The following is a 20,939-nucleotide window of genomic DNA, read 5'->3' as shown; positions in this document are numbered from 1 at the left end:
GCAGTCGATTAGGACTCCGATCTGAGATGAGATTTGAACCCGGGCTTTCTCGGTTGAAACAGTTTCCCCGCCGTTCTCAACCTATTCGGACTGACGCACCTTTCCTTCAACTCGCTGTCCTTTTTTCTCCTCCCCCGCCCCCCAGAGAATGAGCGCCTCCCATTCGGCGGCCGGCGGGCGGGCGGGCGTTCCGATTCTTTCTGCCACCTGTTTCCTCGCCCAACCCGAGCCGCTCGCACGGCGGAGACTACAGCCCCCAGCATGCACCTCACCGCTCACTCTTCGGCTCCAGTACGGTATAGCAGGGCTTTTTCCCTCTGTGTGTGTATGTGTGTGCTTTTTTTCCCCCCCTCATGGATTGCGCATGCTTAACCAGACGTGGCAGCAGCCGCTCGTTCTTCCAGCGCGAGCGGGAGCCGGAGCTTGAAGCCGGAGCGGGCTGGGTTATGGCTCAGCCGGGGCGCAGCTTCAAGGGGGCTCCGGTCTGCGGAGGGAGAATGCTGCTGCTGCTGCTGCTTTCTCTCTTGGTAAGCACCCGGCTTCTGCGGGGAGGGCTTCTCCTTTTGGCAGGGCGACCGTTGAGGGATGGAGCGGGCGAGTTTTTTTTTTTTTCCTGCGGGCGCTTGGCTTGGGACCCCGGGAGAGCTGCTTGTGGGACAGTCGTGGGTGGTGTGTGTGTGTGAGACTGTCGCCCGAGTGTCATCCAGAAGCAGCCGGCGCAAGTTAAGCGGGAGCTCCGGCAGCGCTAGAAGTTAAACTTCTTTGGCCTCGGGAGGCAGGGGCGGGGGAGGGTAGCTCACGGGAGGCGCTGCGGTTGGAGCTTGCGAGGCTCGCTTGCACGGGAGAGAGAGTTGGCGGGGTGGCTGCCTCCAAGAAAACCCGGGCGCCCTTCCTGCTGACCGGCTTCCCGAGGCTTTGCCTGTTTTTTTTTTTTTTTTTCCCCCGAGGACCGTTCCTTAACGCACTTTCTTTCTTGCCGGTGTTTTATTTATTTATTTATGTATTTATTTGGGAACCGGTGGAAGTCACCACCTAGTCTCTGTGAGGTGGGGTGCCTGGGGCAGTTCCAGGTGTTGGCTCTCAGTTGCATCTAGGAAAGAATCTCCTGCGTGTATTTTGCTTCTCTGCAAAACAAGACCCTTGACGATCAAAGCAGAGGTCTAGTAACTCACCTCGTATTTAAGGCTATGTATGCAATTGTGTAATCGCTTGAAAGTATTTCTAGTGTGCGTGTGTGTGGAGGGTGGATTTTCCCCGGGTAATTGTGCCTGTAGCCTAAAGGTTAATTGTTGAAGATAGTGCTTCAAACCTGCTTCCAAGCAACAACAACAAAACCCACCAATATCCGGCTGCTTACATCCTATTCTGATGTGGGATTACTCAGCAGCAAATCCCTCTTGGATGAACTCCCAGATCCATGGAATTGCTTTTGGCTTGATCTTAATTATGTTTATTCAGAATTCTCACTCTGTTGGGTTTACGGTGTGGATTTGGGTTTTCATTTTATGTAAAGGACCATTCTGCAAATTCTGGTTAAAAATAGCTATTACTGTGTATAAGAACTGCAAGTATTTCCTTCAAAGAGGTTGAGGATGGAAGATTGACAGCTGGGATTTACATGGGTGCTTAGATTTGTGACCTTGCCTGCAATGCAACACATTTCTCAATATTTGTTTTCCACTTCCCTTGATTCTCTGGACTTTTTCCTTACCTCTGTCTCAAAACAGGAACACTTTGTGAGTGTGTGTTTTTTTCCATTTCCTCTGTTATTTTCTAGACTTGTTTTTTAAATGTTTACTATTAATGCTTACAGTTAATACAGAGAAGTAGAAGACTGTCCTTCAATTAGAAGAAAAACTCTCCTTGCCTAATATTTATTTGGTTAACACTGCTATATTCAGTCATATATTTGTTCTAGTCCCCCCCTTCAATTGTTAAACTCTGGATCCATAAGATAAAATATAGTTGACAACGTGATCTTAAGGAGGCACTAAAATGAGAAATAATTCTGGAGCTGTCTATCCTCTCCCTTCTGTAAGATCACTCTGTGCATTGTTACATTTCATATACAAGCTTTTTTACTGAAGGTTTTGGGATAATTGAGTTAGCTTTGTAGTTCTGAACATTGAATAGAAAAGCTTTATCACTCCACATTGAGAGTTATCTAGGAAAAGTATGCATGCTTTAAATGCAGAGTACACCACAAGTTGTTTAAATCATACTAACTTTTAAAAATGGAGCTCTTTTTTGTGGTAGAAGAAAAAGCTTTTAAAACTCTTAGTAGATTGTGTAAAAATCTTAACATGAACAATAAAAAGTGAATGCTTGTGTGAGTTACTGGATAGAACTAAACTGCCATAGAATAGAATAGAATAGAATAGAATAGAATAGAATAGAATAGAATAGAATAGAATAGAATTCTTTATTGGCCAAGTGTGATTGGTCACACAAGGAATTTGTCTTGGTGCAAATGCTCTCAGTGTACATAAAAGAAAAGATACATTCATCAAGAATCATCAGGTACAACACTTAATAATAGTCATAGTGTACAAAAGCAATCAAATCATGCTAGGAAACAGTCAATAAAAAACATTAGGATACAAGCGACAAAGTTACAGTCTTACAGTCACAAGTGGGAGGGGATGGGTGATAATGAGTGATGAGAAGATTAATAGTAATAATAGTGCAGACTTTGTAAATAGTTAAACTCTTGACAAATAATATTAGAATAACATTTTAATTTCCTGACTTCTATTACATCAGAAGTATAGTTCCAACACAGAATGGTAGAATGATAATCCACAATTCTGAATATAGCAAACAAAATATTTCTGCCTTGCTTTCTTTTTCTCTCTTCATTTAAGTTTTGTTTTTCCTCCTACAAAGGGAGATTCACAATAGTGGACTGACTGGCCATCTTTGGAAAAGTATAATTGGTTGACCTTCATTGATCCTTGTCTCAAACTTGAGCTTTACCTGTTGGCTTAAAAAGACAGAAATCCAAGTGAAAAACTGTAAAATAGTCTTTATCTGTAGAGTTTAGTGCTAAAGGTTTCGTTTCTTGGTAAAATACATTCCTCATGCAACTTCTAAGAATTTTACCAAAAATCTTTATTGAAGGAAGCCGCAAGTTGAGAAGTGTTTCCTTCTGATATATTACTGCTACTCTGGAAGAACACTGCAACCATTTTTTGTTTTGTTTTTACAGATCGGAGACTCTTGCTAGGTGCTTGGATGCAAATAATTCTCAGACCACAGATGGAAAATTCTAAGATGAGCAGGTGTAGATATAATTTCAGTTCCACTGAAATAAATTTTATTAATTTTTCAAATTTTAGAAAACATAAAATAAAACTTTATACATTGTTATCAACATCAAGGCATCTTTTGTATCTCCTTACATTTTTCAGTATGTTTATTTATTCCTTTACCATTACATCTTACTCTTGCTATAAGTCTATATCTTTTATCCTTACACATCAATCTTCTCTGTGGTATATTTACATATTCCCTCATTCTTTTCCTAATTGCCATTTTATTTTCTTTTTATTTCTAAACCACTCATACCAGGCATCCCAGGCCCTATAGTAAATTGAATCTTCTCTGTCTTTTATTTTCATCGTTAGCCTGTCCATATAATCTATTTTTTTTTATAACCATGCCTTCTGGTGGAACCCCTTTTTCTTTCCAGAGTTGTGCGTATGAAATCCTTGCAGCTATTAATATGTGTAACATGATATATCTATCTGTTTTATTGCATTTTTTGTTGTTATACCTAATAAAAAAGTTTCCGGATTAAATTCAATTTTCTGATTCGTGATTTCTTCTAGCCATTGTCTAATTGTATTCCAATATTTTTTTCACCTCCTGGCATGTCCACCAGGTATGGAAATAAGTGCCTTTTTCTTTTCCACATTTCCAACAGTTTGGGTCTGAGTTAAACATTTTTGCCAGTCTAGCGGGAGGAAGGAGCCATCAGTGGAACATTTTATATTGATTTTCCCAGTATGCTGTAGATGTAATTATAATTTAATCTCCACATTCTCTCCCAATTTTCCAGATCTATATTATGGCCAACATTTTTCGCCCATACCACCATTGTCTCTTTGACCACTTCCTCTTCCATTTTAAAATCTAGTAGAAAGTTATATATTCTTGAGATCATTTTCTTTTCCATTTCTTGTAGAATTTTATCTAATTGATGCTTTTCCATGCAAAAACCAAATTGTTCTTTGTCCTTTTTGTATCTCACCTGAATTTGCATGTATGGCCACCAATCTATTTTTATAATTTGTTGCTGTAATTCTTGTCTCATTTTTAATCTTCCTTGTGTGTCTAATAAGTCTTTATAAGTCCTCTTTTTTCCCAGATCCATTGCGTTTGGGTAGATTTGTGCTTCCATAGTTGACAACCAGTTTGGTATTTTAGTATAATGGTTCTTTTTAATCTTGTTCCACGTCCAAATTAATGAATCTCTAATCATATGTCTTTGAAAATATACATGCTGTTTACATTTCCCATCCCATAGAAAACTATGCCACCCTCTCTGCAAGTCGTGACCCTCTATCAACTATACTCTTCTATTTTCCAGGTTGATCCGATCTTTAATCCATACCATAGCCGCAGCCTGGTAATACATTTCCCAGTCAGGGAGTCCAAAGTCCCCCTTTCTCTTTTGTCGTGTAATAGTTTCATTTTTATCCTGGCTTTTTTCCCATCCCAAACAAATTTACTTATTATTCGATTTAATTCTTTAAAAAATGTTTTATCCAATCTTATTAGTACAGTTTGAAAAAGATATAGTATTTTTGGTAAAGTACACATTTTAATTGCTGTGATTTTTCCCAGTAATGATAGCTGTAATTTCCCCCACATTTCTAATTCTTTTTTAATTTGTATTATTGTTGTAATTATATTTTTTGATTGAAGAGCATCTTGCTGTTAACCAAATGCCTAAATATTTTACCTTTTTCACACTTTGCATTCCCAATTTTCCTTCTAATTCTTTTTTTTGCTTATCTTTTAAATTTTTAGCCAATAATTTTGTTTTGTTTTTATTTACCTTAAGGCCTGCGACCTTGCCGAATTCCTCTATTTCCTTTATTAATTTTACTCCCGTATCCTCTGGATCTTCCAGAAAAAATACTATATCATCGGCAAATGCCTGTACCTTATAATGCTCCTTTTTGATTGAAGCCCCTTTGATTTCTTCATTTTTCCTAATGTTTTCCAATACATTTTCTAAGGTAAAGATGAAGAGAAGGGGTGACAGTAGGCATCCCTGTCTTACTCCCTTGTAGATCTTAAACGTTTCCGTTCTATCACCATTCAGTATTACACTGGCCATCTGTGTTGTATAAATTGTCGAAATCAGTTTGATAAATTTATTGCCAAATTGCATGCTTTTTAATTGTTGTATTATAAACTGCCAATTAACATTGTTGAATGCCTTTTGCACATCGAGGAAGACCATTGCCAATTGTTTTTCTGAGTTTGCTTCATAGTATTCTATTATATTCATTACCATTCTGGTATTATTTTTGATTTGTCTATTTGGTAAGAATCCGTTTTGGTTGCTATGAATGATCTGGTTCAAGGTTTTTTTCAATCTTTCTGACGTTATGGACATAAATATTTTAAAGTCAACATTTAAAAGGGATATGGGCCTATAATTTTGAATTAATCGATGGTCCGAATCTTCTTTTGGAATCAATGTTATGTATGTCTCCTCCCATGACTTGGGTAACTTCGCTGTTGTCAGTACCTCATTGTAGAGTTCTAACAATTGCATTTCTAATTTTTCTTGGAGTGTTTTATACAGTTCCCCTGGGAGACCATCCGGTCCTGGTGTCTTATTGTTTTTCTATTTCAGGATTGCTTCTTGGAATTCTTTTCGTGTTATTTTCCTGTTTATCTTTTCTTTATTCTCTTCCGGGATTGCGGGTAGCCCTTTCCCTTCTAAATAATGTTGGATATTTTCCTCTGGTATGTCTTCCCTACGATATAGTTCCTCAAAGAAACTTTTAACAATATGTTTTTTTCTTTACAATTTGATGTTGTAATGTACCATCAGCATCCTTCAATTGTTGAATTCATCTTTTTTCCTTTTCTTAAGTCTGTAGGCTAGCCACCTTCCCGGCTTGTTCGCGTGCTCAAAATAATTCTGTTTTATCATTTTCATGTCCTGTAACCATTCATCTTGGGCTAACATATTCGATTTGTGTCTAATCATTATCCTTTCTGTATTTGCTGTCTTATTATGTGGTGTTTTTTCTAATGTTTTTTTCTGACTCCTTAAGGATATCTAATAGTTTAGATTGTTCTCCTTTTATTCCCTTGTGTCTGCGTGTATTATATGAAATTGCTAAGCCCCTAATGTATGCTTTAGTCGTGTCCCATAGGTTTGGAATTGATGTTTGTTGTTTTTTATTTTCTTTCAAAAAGAACTCCAATTCTTTTTCCATCATCTTGTCACATTCTTTTTCTTTTAGGATCTCCTTATTTAGCATCCATCTTCTCCGTTGAGCTGCTACGAGCATCCAGATAATGGGAGGTGCTCTAGTCTTCGCTCTGACAGGCTGAGCTATAATTGAAGGAACGCTCCTCCTCCTCCACGTGACATCTCCACGCGTTCCCCCAGTTTTTAGCTCAGCCTCGCAGAGACAGGCAGCTTTCGCTTTTCGCTCCTTGGCCGAATTGGGATTTCTCTCTAAATTTATTCAGGTTTGAATTTCTCCTTGTTGTTTCCTCTGGTCCCTGCGCAGTTGAACTGTCTGTATAAGAAGGGGTCGTTGGTTTTCGCCCCTCAGGGGGAGATTGGGGGGTTTTAGGGCCATTTCGCCCCCTCCACCCCCCTCCTCTGGTGCCTGCCGTTCTAGCCGCATCGCAGCGGCTTGTGTTAGCGTGCTGCATAGCGCGTCGTGAAAGCTTTCCCCCCACGAACGCAGGAGAGAGAGAGAGCTCTGCTCTCTCAGGCCCCTCGTCTTGCCGCGTTTTTTCGGCAGTTTTCTTTCTGTTTAGAGGGGCTTTCCTCCTCCCTGAGTGAGTGCTGGTTCCGGCGGCCATTTTGGGTGCGCCTCGTGGCCGGCCGCCATTTTTGTTGTTGTACTTTTCACTTTCATTTTTGGCTGCGACGATTTGAGAGGCTTAGAACAGGACCGGCAGGCCTGTTTGCAGTTTGTTTTTTAATTTTAAGGGGTCTGTGGTTCCGTGCCCTGCTGCCCTGCTTTTTAGTTCTTTTGGTTGGCTACCGCAGCGACTCTGAGGTGGAGGAGAGACACCTACTTCCCATTGGTGTTGGGAGGCTGTCTCAGGAGGCCATTGTTTTTCTTCATAGATATTTATAAATTTTTTTCTTAAAAAATTTCACTCTTTTTTTGGCTCTTTTTTGCCTGGCCCCAGCGTTCATTTGATCCATTGATTCTTTTACATCTTAATTTGGCCTACTTTAATTTGACCTACTTTTGATTCTTTTTTGTTCAAAAAAAAATAAAAAATAAATAAAAATAAAAATAATAATAAAAATAAAATAAATAAATACAAATACAAATAACACAATTTTTTTTTTTTTACCAAAAGGGGGACGCAGCTCAACATTAAGGTAGCCGGCCCACAACTAGGCCGAACTCCTAGGCGTGCCAACCGCCTTTGTATTTATATTACCTTAATCAGGTTTTATTATGGCAGAAGGAAATCCCAGAGGTCCTTCTTTGAAGGCTAAGGCAAAGACACACCACCTGCACAAGTGGACCGAGGAAGCTTCCAAAGCCTCTCAAAGGGATGCACTTAGGCGTCACAAGGCTTTGGAGAAGGAGTTTGATAGGCGTTCTAGGGAATCTCAATCTGTACCACCAGCCCCCCCTACCCCCTCTACTTCTACTCACCCGCTTCCTTTGCCAGAACAACCTTCTGTTTCTAGGCGCAGTTCTCCCGCTCGAAGCCTCCAGACCACCTGGCCTGAAGCAACCTTCACACCAACCGCTGCAGGCTTGCGTCCAGAAAACCCGTCCTCATCCATTATCCCGGACAGCATAAGGGAGTGGATGCAGATGGCTATCAAACAAGGAATAGCAGAGGGCATGCAACAGTTGTCCAGAACTGGATCCCAGACAATGGCACCTGAGGTCGAGTCGATGTCCGGAAGATCTCTCTCCAGGCCGCCGTCACATCACGGTCAGGTACCTTCCCATGTGGAAGCCCCCTTCCTGGAAGGGGGGGTGAGCCAGGAAGAGGAAGAAATGGGGTTTGAACCCTTCAGGGAAGAGGAAGGTTCAGACAGGGGGGCGATCCAGTATTCAGAGCCATTCTCCGAGGTAGACCCCATGGAAGGGGAAATGTCCGAGGACGAGGGCATTTCCCCTGACCAGCCAGTATTCGTAGGCTTATTTAAGCCGCACTTGTTTAAGTCCTTGTTATTCAAGGCAAAGAATGTTTCGGGCCTGATTCCCCAGACTTCTTCTGAACCATCACCGGCGATCCCGGGGGGACCAGAAGACTTAGTTTTCAGTCAGCCGGTCATCGAAACCGAGGTCGTTCCAACTCCCCCAATTTTTTCCGATTTGGTCGCTAGACAATGGGCCTCTGCCGGCCCCCCTCCCGCTCCCTCCAGTCAAGACAAGAGGTTGTTCAATCTCGACTCAGAGTTTTCCAACATGCTGAACACCCCGGAGGTAGATGATCCAATAGTGCGGCTAGCGTCCTCATCCAACCCCGCTGACGCCTTAGAAGCGCTTAAGCCGGAGGATAAGCGGGCTGAGATGGCTTTACGGCGAGCGCACCAGTCGGATGCTTGGGCCATCAGGTCGGTCACAGCCGCATCATTCTTCACCCGGGCTTCTATCAGGTGGCTCAGGCAGTTAAGACAGCATGTCCCCCCTTCAAACACTAGGGCACATCAGGACATTGCGAAACTAACGGCCGCAGCAGAGTTCGCGGCCGATGCCACTTTTCATTCTGTAAAATTTTCTGCTAGGGCCATCTCCTCACACGTCTCTGCACGTAAATTACTGTGGCTTCGGCACTGGCAGGCCGATGTCAAGAACAAAGCCAAATTAGCCTCAGCTCCTTTGTCAGGAGGGAAATTGTTTGGCCCTGCACTTGATCCGTTGCTGATGGAGAGCCGAAATAAGAAGAAATTCCTTCCATCTCTTTTTCGGAGGCAAGAGTCTAGAGGATCTCAGTCCTTTCGGAGGGGCTCCTTTCGATCTTCCTTTCCACCGGCCTTCACCCCCAGGTATCAGGGCTCCCCAATGTTCCGGTCGTCCTACCAGGACCGGAGCGACTCTGGGGATAGAAATAGACGGGGAGTCTCCTACAGGAGACCCTTCCGGGGCGCTGGGAATAAAGCTCCCCGCCGTCCCAGGTAGGCCTTCAATTTCTTATCCCATTGGCGGCTGCCTTAAGCACTTTGCCGACCAGTGGGACTTATCCACGTCTGATTCCTGGGTTAGGGATACTGTTAGGTTTGGTCTCCCTCTTCAGTTTCAATCACCTCCCCCGGAACACTTTATGGTTTCTCCCCTTTCCAGGGACCCGACTAAGCGGGCTCTCATGGCGTCCGCTGTCACTCATCTTTTAGACATCAAGGCCATCCAGCCTGTACCCTTGTCGCAGCGGGGAAGAGGGTTTTATTCCCTCCTCTTTCTGGTCCCAAAGCATTCCGGGGGATGGAGACCCATTTTAGATCTAAAGAGGCTCAATCGATATGTAGTTCATCACAAATTCAAAATGCACACACTTCAGTCTATCTTACAGGGTACTAGGAAGGGAGACTGGCTCACTTCCATCGATCTCGCTGAGGCTTATCTGCATGTACCTATTCATCCATCGTATTCCAAGTATCTGAGATTTTGTTATAACAATCAACACTTCCAGTATGTAGCCCTCCCTTTCGGTCTTGCCTCGGCCCCGAGGACCTTTACCAAGGTGTTGGCGGCTCTGGCAGCACACCTGAGACATTTCCCTATTCGCATTCACTGCTACTTCGACGACATCCTTATTCTGTCTCCTACCCGACAGCAGGCTGAGAGTGACACTAAGATTACCCTCTCAGTGCTTCAGGCCCATGGATTTCTCATTAACTGGGAAAAGAGCCAGCTTAATCCTTCCACCCGTATAGCGCATCTAGGGGCTGTTATTGATTCGGTTCAAGAGAGGGTATTTCTTTCACAAGAAAGATTCACCAGTATACAAAAAGCTATCAAGACAATCAGGCAAAATAAAAGGGCTTCGTTACTAAACCTATCCAAGCTGCTTGGAAAGTTGGTCTCCTGTATATCAATTATTCCCTGGGCACGTTTACATTCCAGATCTCTGCAGTGGTTCCTTCTGCCTTACCAACGTTCCGGAAGGAGCAACTCAAGGCTCGTGGTGAGGATCCCCCCAAGAGTTCTTGCCTCGCTCCTCTGGTGGACAAAACCGTCTACCAATCGAGGTCATCTCTTCAAGGAGCCCCAGAGGGCCACTCTCACAACAGACGCCAGCCTTTACGGATGGGGAGCTCACATGCAGTCGTTTTCAGCCCAGGGAACTTGGTCAGTAGCCGAGCGACGCTGCAGCATCAACTGGCTGGAGCTGCATGCAGTGTATCTGGCTTTACGTGCCTTCCTCCCTCAGGTACAAGGCCGTCACATTCTGGTTTTAACAGACAACACTACCACCAATGCCCACATCAACCGTCAAGGGGGCACTCATTCCATTCGTCTTATGAGAGAAGCCGAGCGCATTTGTCGATGGGCAGAAAGACATCTCTTATCCATCAGGGCAGAGCACATCTCGGGGGTCTCGAACGTCCAAGCAGACTGGCTGAGCAGGGCCAAGCTGGACCAATCAGAATGGCGTCTACACCCCTCCTTATTCAGGGAGGCGGCAGCGAGGTTCGGTCAGCCTGTGGTGGACCTGTTCGCATCTTCCCTCTACGCCCAGACACCGAGGTTCTTCTCTCGTTATCCTGCCGACGGCGCAGAGAATCACGATGCCCTGCGTTGCCCTTGGCCCACCGGGCTTCTATACGCCTTCCCACCCCTCCCGCTGATACCCAGGGTGATTCAGAAATTGATCATCGAACAGGCGGAGGTTCTCCTGATAGGGCTAGGTTTTGGCCCAGGAGGCCGTGGTTTGCGGATCTGCGCAATCTATCAGTGGCTCCACCGTGGAGGATTCCCCTTGACAGGATCTCTCTGTCCCAGGGTCCTCTTCAGCACCCGGACCCGCAGTGGCTTCAGCTAGCCGTCTGGAGGTTGAGCGGGAAAGATTAAAGGATGAGGGTTTGTCGGCTCAGGTCATCTCTACCATCTTGGCAGCAAGGCGGCCTTCGACTACTCGCATCTATGACGCCACCTGGAATATTTTTTGTCAGTGGTGCCGTAAGTCACACGTGAATCCGCTCTCACCTTCAATCGCCCAGCTCCTCGCCTTCCTACAAGCCGGGCTAGATAGGGGTCTCTCCCCCAACACTCTGAGAAGGCAGGTCGCAGCCCTGGCAACGGTGATTTCTAGCAGTTCTTCTGGTTCACTCTCGCACCACCCTCGCATAAGGTCTTTCCTTAGAGGGGCTTCCAATATACGCCCTCCAGTGATTCACAGGTACCCTACCTGGGATCTTAATAAAGTTCTGATGGCATTAACTAAACCTCCTTTCGAACCTCTCAGGGAGGCGTCACTTCAGTTCCTCACACTCAAAGTAGTGTTCTTGGTGGCAATAACATCAGCAAGAAGGATATCTGAAATAGCAGCTCTATCCGTGAGAAAGGATTTATGTGTCTTCCACGCTGATCGGGTGGTTCTGAGGCCAGACCCCGCCTTTATGCCTAAAATCAACTCGGCTTTTCACAGATCTCAGGAATTAATCCTACCTAATTTTTGCCCCAAGCCTTCTCGAGAAAGGGAAAGGCAGTGGCACACTCTTGATGTGCGAAGGGCTCTTCGTATTTACATCTACCATACTCAATCAATCAGAAAATCTGAATCCTTATTCCTGTCTTTTCAGCCAAAGACGCTGGGTTGCAAGGTTTCCCCGTCTACTGTTGGTCGTTGGATTAGGGCCACTATATCCAAGGCCTATATAACACAGGCTCTTCCTGTCCCTAGTGGCATTACCGCTCACTCTACAAGGAGTGCGGCCACCTCGGCTGCCTGGGCTACTCAGGCGTCAATTCAGGACATATGTCGAGCAGCTACCTGGGCTTCTCCGTCTCCATTCATACGCCACTATAAAATTGATGTTTTCGCCTCAGCTGAGGCTTCCTTTGGCAGGCGAGTCCTTCAACAGGTGGCAAAGGATCCAGAGGTGATTCCGGACCAGACGGAGTCTCTCCCGTAGGACAAGCCAGGCTTTGGTATGTCCCATTATCTGGATGCTCGTAGCAGCTCAACGGAGAATGGGCGTTGGTACCTACCTGATACACCCATTCTCGTCGAGCTGCGTAGAGCATCCAGCCCCACCCTATTTGGTCCGTCTGGGGGGGAATCCCGTTTCGGCCAATGATGTTTATAGTTCAGAGTTGAGTCTTGTAATATAGTTGACATGAGAGGATAGCTGTTGTCTTCTCGTCTTCGTAAAACTGGGGGAACGCATGGAGATGTCACGTGGAGGAGGAGGAGCGTTCCTTCAATTATAGCTCAGCCTGTCAGAGCGAAGACTAGAGCACCTCCCATTATCTGGATGCTCTACGCAGCTCGACGAGAACGGGCGTATCAGGTAGGTACCAACGCCCATTCTGTTCCTTTTCAATCCTTTCCAAGTTATTTTAATAGGATTATGGCTGGCCCATGTGTTAGTTTCAATTTCTATTTCTTTTATATTACTCTCAATTTCCACATTTGTCCATAACATATCCAATCTTGACCATGATGTGTGTGGTGCTGAATAATAGGTATATTGTTTTTTGTCTGGATTTCTTTCTCTCCATATGTCTTTTTATCCTAATTCTTCCGCCATTTGATAAAATACTTTTGGTAATGTTTTCCTTTTCCTTTTTCCCCCTGGATTTTCATCATTATAATCTTTTCCTAAACTTGCTGTTGCATTGAAATCACCTAGCCGGTATATGTTCTCATATTCCTGTTCTACTAATTTTCTGTATAATTTAGTATAAAAATTTTCTTGTTTCTCATTCAGCGCATATATCACTGTCAATAACATTTTCTTATAGTTTATATAAACTTCTAACATCAAGATCCTACCCTCCTCGTCTGCATATACCTGGTTTCCTTGTAAATGTTTCTTAATATATATTGCTATCCCCCCCTTTTTTTTGTTGGGCTAGAGATACATATAAATCTCCTAATTGTGTTGCTTCTAACAGTTTACTTTGATGTTTCTGGATATGTGTTTCTTGAAGGCATATAATGTCTAACTTCAATTTCTGTAGTTTAGTTATCGTTTTTTTCCTCTTAATTTGTGAATTTAAACCGTTGATATTAATGGAAATCAATTTGATTTCTTCCGCCATCTTACTCTGTAGTTGTTACTTGTTGAAGCTTGTTTGCTCTTGTTTGGTGTCTTGTTCTTATGCCTTCTCTTTCCACTTCTTCCTCTCTTTCCTCTTATTCTGTTTCTCTTTCCTCCACCCGATCTTCTTCTTGGCTCCTACTTTCCACTTCCTGATTGCTGTTCTGGTCTTCTCCTGATACCACATACAGTTCAAAAAATTCCCTCGCTTTTTCTATACTATTTTAAAAAAATTTTTAACAAATTTTATTCAATTTTTCACATTAAAAACAAAAATCTCTTTTTAGTGGACAACATATTTCCGGGTCATCACCTTTACATACGAATATGACAGCAATTATACATTCATGTATGCATACTTAATTCTATTATTACCTTTTCCATTCCAAATTTTCAGTAAGGAGAGAAACAAACACATTAATTCTAGCCTTTCGTTAATCTCAATCGAAACATCTTTTTGTTTCATTTCAATTATTTCAAATATAATCCTTTAATATTTATTTTAAAAATAAAGATAAACAATATGTGTTTGCCTAATAATAATAATAATAATAATAATAATAATAATAATAATAATAATAATGGTTACCAATGTCTCTCCTTGCTTTTAATAGTCTATATTAACTTATTAATTTAGTTGGTTCTTTAGTCTGTCATATTTCCTTTCCATTACACCTTCTTTTTATAAATTCTAGATTAATACAAATTTTAACACTAAAGAAAAAAAAACAAGTGTAGGTTCCCCCCCTTTTACTGCTTTGAGTGTGACACCTCAATGATTAAAATATACCTTTATTCCCTCATCTTGATTCCCAATAAACCATTATTTTTAAGAAGTTACAATAATAATCATTACATCTTTTCATTTGGATTCCGCAGCATATTCCCCCCCCTCTTAATTTTAAATAAAAGTTATCGTATCTATATTACCTTATTTTCTAAATATTTTTAATTGCAGAAATATTCTTATTACACCGTCACCCTGTAGAATCCCCTTTTTAATTCATCAACCATTATCTCTGAAAAAACAATTTCTTTTCAACGTTTTACTATTTCCGTATTTCTTTATTTCATGAACCTGTTTCTTACTGCTTCTCCTCCCCCTCTTTTTCTCGTATCTTTTCTCATTCCAGTTTATATCCCTCTCTGTCTTAATATCTTCCTTTCCCCTTTTCTGCTGGGTCTTTCTGCCTTTCCTGACTTCACAGGTATTCCCCCTTTTGATTGCCTTCTTAAATCTCAACTTTTTAACCTTCCTTCTTTCCCCACTTCTTTGTAGTGTTCTTTCTGTTAATTGTCTATTTAAAATGTCTTCTCCTTGAGTCGATTCCTCCTCCTCTGAAGCTCTTTCTTCTTGGTCTTCAATCGCCATTTCCATTTTTTCTAACACAGAGCAAAGTGATTCGCCTCTTTCCTGTAGTAATTCTCTCATATTTTTAAGTTCCATTTTTAATTCCCGAAGAGATATCATCATTACACACTCTTGTATTTTATGATCATTAAAGTCCACCAAAAAAAAAAAACACCCACCTTTACTTTCCTTCTTTCTTCTTTCAATTTTCTAAAGTTCTGAATTATTCCAGCCCAGGGTCTGTACCAAAAACATCAAGCAATCCCACAGTCAGTCAGTCCTTGCTTTTTTCTTTATTCTGGTTCTGCTTTCGCTTTCTAAGATTCTTACTTTGTTTCAATATTTCTTTAGTGTTATATCCACACAAGTTCATTCAGAAACAGGATGCTTTCCCTTTTGTTTGAGCTCAAGTTTTTGTCAAAAGGTGGCACTCTCCATTATACAAAGTCTTCACCTTTTTCCCCTATTTTTTTGTTTAGGGTTTTTCGAACCTCAATATTCCAGCACAGTCCAGTCTCCAATTTGTAAACTTTATTATTATTATTTTTTGACAATCTTAAGTCCAGCTTTATTTTATGCCTGTTTATTGCCAAACTATTTTAGTCCAATTTAGTTAAATCTTTAGTTCCGGCTTCTCCCTTTCCCGGTTCGAAGCCCCGCTTAGCTGTCAAAAATATTTTCTTATTTTTTTTCCTGTCCCTTTGTAATTTCGCCGCTCACTTTTCTTTTCTTAAAAGTTCAATGTTACCTTAATCCCAGGGTATTTTTGTTTAGCTGTATTGCCCAGTTGTCCTGGTTCAGATGTTATTTACCTCTTTCTTCCCTCCTGCACAAATCTTAATCCAGCTGAGTCCTCCTCTTCGGGGTGGCCATTTTAAACCACCGCTGCAGTCGTCTTCGGGGAGAAAAAGACCAAGCCCAGGAGGGGAGATGCGGCTCCCCTCAACCTGGCTTGCGGCTTCCCCTTACTCCGCCGCCCCCTCCAAGGCAGCTTCAGCCCCTAATCATAATGATCAGGGCTCTCCAACGAAAGAGCACAGACCATATCCACAGAGAGTCGCAATCTACGGTCCGTCAGCGAGGAGGCTCCGCCTTCTTCTCTATACTATTTGAAATTTTTTATCCTGCCATGATATTAACATTCCCTCTGGGATGAGCCATTTGAACAGGATGTTATTCTTATTCAGTTGGGCGATCAGGAATCTATATTTCTTTCTGTGTTCCCTTATTCTTCTTGGAATTTGTTTCAACGTTACAATTTCTGTTCCCTTAAATATCAGCGGTTCGTCTCTCGTCACTTTGTATATCTCATCTCTCAGTTGTTTCTTTGAGAATCGTATATGAACCTCTCTTGGAAGTTTAAAATGTCTTGTATAGTTGGTATATATTCTATATACCTAATCCATTTCCCTTCAAACCTCTTGGCCCTCTTTTTGTAACACTTCTGCTATGAGATCTGCCATTAATTTGGGCAAGTCCTCCCCCCTTTCTTCTGTTACATTCTGAAATCTGAGGAATCAGCCTTTTCCATCCCCAAATATGCAATTGCCTCTTCTAATTTCCTGTTCTCTCCCATTAATTTCTGTTCTATTGATTCTACTTTCTTGTCTGTCTGTTCAACCTTTGCCTCAATTGCTTTCATCTTGTGTTCTGTCTTTGCTACTGTTTGTTGGATTTATAATTTCAGTTTCATTATCAACATATTTTATGAGAATTTCCCTGTGATGTTATGTGGATCCCATTTTTCAGCTTGTCTATTACAGTCTGACTCCTCTTTCCTACTGTGTTGTTTGATTTGCATATATGAAGCCATAGTTTGATTAATTTTAATTGAATAAATTAAAGTGGTTCTCCCCTTTCTACTGTCCACAAATCTGATAATCCTACTTTTCTAATCCCTCATCCAAATTTGTGATAAATACAGAGCAGGTGGTAGTTGTGAGTGTCACCAGGTAGCCATTGCATGAGTTTATCTTGTGCACCAGTTGTAGTTTTTCCTTGACCAGAACGCTCTTAAGACAGTCCCTCGTGCCCTAGTCACCTCATAAATGGACTCTAATGTGCTTGCATGTTGTTTCCCTTGAAGACCATGCTGGGTCCAAATTCAGCAGCATGAGCAGTAATGAGTGTTTGTCATTATGTTCATGTCCATTTTTTTATTTTTACACCTTCCTCCTCCTCCCCCCTCCCCCCCCAATATCAACCACGTGAGGTAGGTAGGCTGAGAGAGTGACTGGCTCAACGTTTCCCAGCTGGCTTTCATAGCTAAGGCAGAACTTATACCGCCCGGTTTCCCGCTTTCTAGCCTGGTGCCTTAACCACTAGACCAAATTGGCTTTAATATTTGCTTGTAGCATTTACACAAGCTGCATTTGGTTACCTGTTTGCTTCTGGGTGCAATTCAAGGTGCTAAATATTAGTTCTACAAGTCACAAGGGCTATTGCCAATTGTTTCTGTCCATCCGGTGCATTTGGGCAGTGTGGGTATGCTTCAGTCCCTTCAATTAGATGTTATTTTGTGGGACCGAGGAAGCATGCCTTCTCTAATGCAGCTCCTGCCTTTTATAGTAACAACATTCCCTGGAGATACGAATGGATTCCACTCCCCAAGGGTTCCAGAAGTCTCTTAAAACATGGCTCTGTTCCCAGACCTGGAACTAGGGTGTCTATGGAGCCTCTATCAAGCCTTTTTTTCTCAGTGTTAGGACTACTGTTTTGGTTCAGGGAACTATATTGTTTTAGTTGTATTTTTCAAACCTTTGTATTAGACATGCTAAAAGCTTCCCAGAGGTTTTTGTGAGGTTTTCTTTAAATTGAGTGGCCTTGACAAATCTAATAACTAGTGTACAGTACAGGGCTTTAAAAAGGAGGCCTACAGAACATCGGTTTATACTTCCAAGTTGCATGTAATTGATGCATAATTTTTGGTATAATTGTTTCACAACTTCTTCATCTGTCTAATGGTGGTGTTGTCTAGCCCACTCTTCACTATATTCCCAGCTATAATCTAATGGGATAATTTGTCAAATCCTTTGTGGAAATCAAAATGCATCATGTCCATCACATTCCTGTGGTCAGTTAAACTGGTCATTCTATCAAAGAAAATATACCAAGTTGGTCGGTCATAATTTACTCTCGATAAATAAATGATCAGTGCTGGCTCCCATCAAGCAATGTTTGGTATTTTTTTTCCCAAATATTCACTGCTTGTGTCAGTTGTCCTGCTTATTTCCATTTGAACACAATTGTAATAGTATGTGAGAAAGGCCTTGAGAAACAGGTTAAAGGGTGCTGCCTAGGGAAGAGAACAGAGAAAGAGAAAGCATAGCCCGATTGGCAGCCCCTGTTGGGTGATCTCACCACTGTCTGGCCCCACCTCTCACCCTCCCCTCCCAGTCACTCCTCGCCTGGCCTGAGAAGGTAAAACACAAAAAACAGAAATGGGAGGGAGAGACAGAGACAGAGAGAGGGACAGAGTCAGAGAGACAGAGACAGAGACAGAGAGACCCATTCCCCACAGAAAACGCCAGGAGCCACAAAACCTGGGTAGGTGTGATGTGTAGGTCATGTGACTCAGGAGTGATGTTGAGTTGGCCATGCCCAGGTTTTGTGGCTCCCAGTGTTTTCTGTGGAAAATGGGTCCAAATGGCTCTTTGAGTGTTTAAGGTTGCAGATCTCTGGCATAGCCCATAGCTGCTAATGGGCAGAGAAGGAGAAACCCTTTTTAATTTCTCAGGCTGTAAAGGAGATGAGAAATTTGTACTTGCAGACTTGTTAATGTAACCTGTCTGGTCAACCTGGGAAGGGTGATACACATTCCATTTGGGGAGAAGATAAAGCTAAGTTGGTATTGAGGAGCTCTGACCTTCCCCTATCACTACTGTCCTACCATCTTTTCTTAAATAGTAGTCTAATCCTCATATCATTTACAACCAGGAAGGTCTTTTTTTGTTGCTTGTGAAGAGTTTACATTCCTTTTGTGCTTTAGCCCTTCTAATATAACTAATTATTTCTGAAGGTGTTAGCTATTTGCTGGTAAGCTTCCTCAATTATCTTCTATTTCCCATGCATCTTTTAAAATGCATAATTCAGGTGAAAATTCCTTATAAATCCACAATAGTTTCCCAATCTGCAGCACATCCATCCATCCATCCAATTTCCATAGCTGCTCATCTCAGTCAGTGATTATGGGCAGCATAAAATTCAAAAAATATATTACAATTAAAATATTAAAAACATTTTAAAACTATAAAAACACTAAAAACAATTTTATTTTTTATTCTGTCTCATTCAAATGTGATTATTTTATTTTTGAAAGTTTCCTTAGCCTCCTGTGTCTTCTTTGACCAGAAGATTTCTGTCCAAGGGCCCATCACACTGTTTATGGTATATTTTTTCATTTCTCCATCCTTTGTTCCTGACTTTCTTCTGGACAGAAAATTCTTATGACTCTTAATGTCCTTGCGGTTCTATATTTATGAATCTTAAGTGATAGCCAGCTTTTACACAATTTACATTGATTCAAAGGGTCTTTTTTTCAACAGTACATGGGGTTTTTTTTCTCTGATATTCTGAAATTTGAAAATTTCTGTATTAGCTTGACACTATTTAGTCAGTTTATTATAAAGCTGTTTCAGTCAATTTTTGTGGAAATAATACAGTGATGCAAGTCCCATTTTTAACCATACATAAGTCCATTTCACTGTAGCAAAATAGTTTGAATATCATGGATCAAAGATCTCAGGGCAGAAACATGTTCTAACTTGATATTTGCATTGAAAATGTGTACATTGTGTGTTGTATTATAAATATATGCATCCATGCAAATTATTTTTTTTAAACTGGCTAATTTGCAAAAAGGCAAGCATTCTATAATCTTTGGATGAATCCTATATATCTTTACTCATGCCTATTGTGTTAGTTATTTTCATATGCATGTTAAAAAGTTCTTTATTTCATCATGCTTATCTTGATGTTCTGTTAGTGGAGCTATCCATTGTAGCTTGCATTTGACTGATTGGAGAAATATATCATTGCACTAAAAGGACATTATCATAGCGTTCACGGTTTGAAGTGAGATAATTGGAGTAGGCAATGAAATAGCAAAAGCAATAGCACTTAGACATATATACCACTTTATAGTGCTTTACAGCCCTCTCTAAGCATTTTACAGAGTCAGCATATTGCCCCCAACAATCTGGGTCCTCATTTTATTCACCTCAGGAGGATGGAAGGCTGAGTCAACCTTGAGCCTGGGGAGATTCAATCTGTCAAATTGCAGGCAGCTAGCTGCAGCAGAAGTAGCCTGCAGTACTGCACTCTAACCACTGCGCCACGGAGGAAATTGTGACTTAATGCCTATTTTTTTCTTCAGGCAAAATATTTAACAAAACCAAAAGTGCTATAAGTTTCTAACCTTCTACAATCTTAGCTCTCAGAGATTTTTATTATTTCTGTGTCTTCACATGTTCATCATGAGAAACTGGAAGCTGCTTTCAGCCAGTTAAGCACTCTGTTATTTATCCAATCTAGCAAGAGGAGCCAAGGGTTGGTTGATTGACTTTCAATGAAACATCTTTCTGATTCTTCCCTTTATTTTTCACAAAAATAAAGTGTTGATGAACTTGACTTACAGCTTTTTGCAGGGAAAGAATGTTGTACTGATGGGAGAGAAGAAATGTTGCTTTGAAATCTTTATGCAAAGGTTGATAACTTCCTTCTGAGGATGGCAAAATTTCATGGGCCCCACATGTGGCAGAACAGGTTTTTGTCTACAGTTCTTGGCAATTTGAAAATAGGAAATAGATTAAGCAATGCCATGTTTGCGTGCTTGTACACACACACGCACACACGCACACAATCGCACACACCCCGATGCAGAACATTAGAACAGATATCTGGCAGGATGGTTTGTTTTTAGAGGTTTTCTTCCAGTATAGGCAGTCCTTGGGTTAAGAATGAAATCTGTTCCTGTCTTTAAGTCAAATTTGTATGTAAATCGGAGCAGGCTATTTAGCATCAGTTAGTCAAATATTTGTCTTAGCTTGCAGTATTTATTCTACCTTTCTATGCATATAAAACACTTCAGAAACAGCAACGTGATCTGACTAAAATTGGCAGATGGCGTTCTCTTTTCTT

At 41.6% G+C, this 20,939-nt stretch overlaps 1 protein-coding gene across 2 annotated transcripts in view; it reads left to right on the top strand.

Moving 5' to 3' along the window:
• Positions 1-364: 364 nt before the first annotated feature.
• Positions 365-20,939, top strand: part of PDIA5 (protein disulfide isomerase family A member 5) — a 251,595-nt gene continuing 231,020 nt past the window's right edge. For both annotated transcript variants that reach the window (XM_087950217.1, XM_087950218.1), the window contains exon 1: positions 365-527. In XM_087950217.1, coding sequence (XP_087806343.1) covers positions 447-527 — 81 coding nt within the window. In that variant the 5' untranslated portion in view covers positions 365-446. The remainder of the gene's footprint in view (positions 528-20,939) is intronic.

This window comes from Notechis scutatus, chromosome 1, assembly GCF_049901735.1.
Source record: "Notechis scutatus isolate UNSWTSFEM ecotype Mainland chromosome 1, rNotScu1.2, whole genome shotgun sequence".
Taxonomy (NCBI): Eukaryota; Metazoa; Chordata; class Lepidosauria; order Squamata; family Elapidae; genus Notechis; species Notechis scutatus.
The sequence above is the reverse complement of the archived record's forward strand: the minus strand, read 5'-3'. Positions and strand labels throughout refer to the sequence as shown.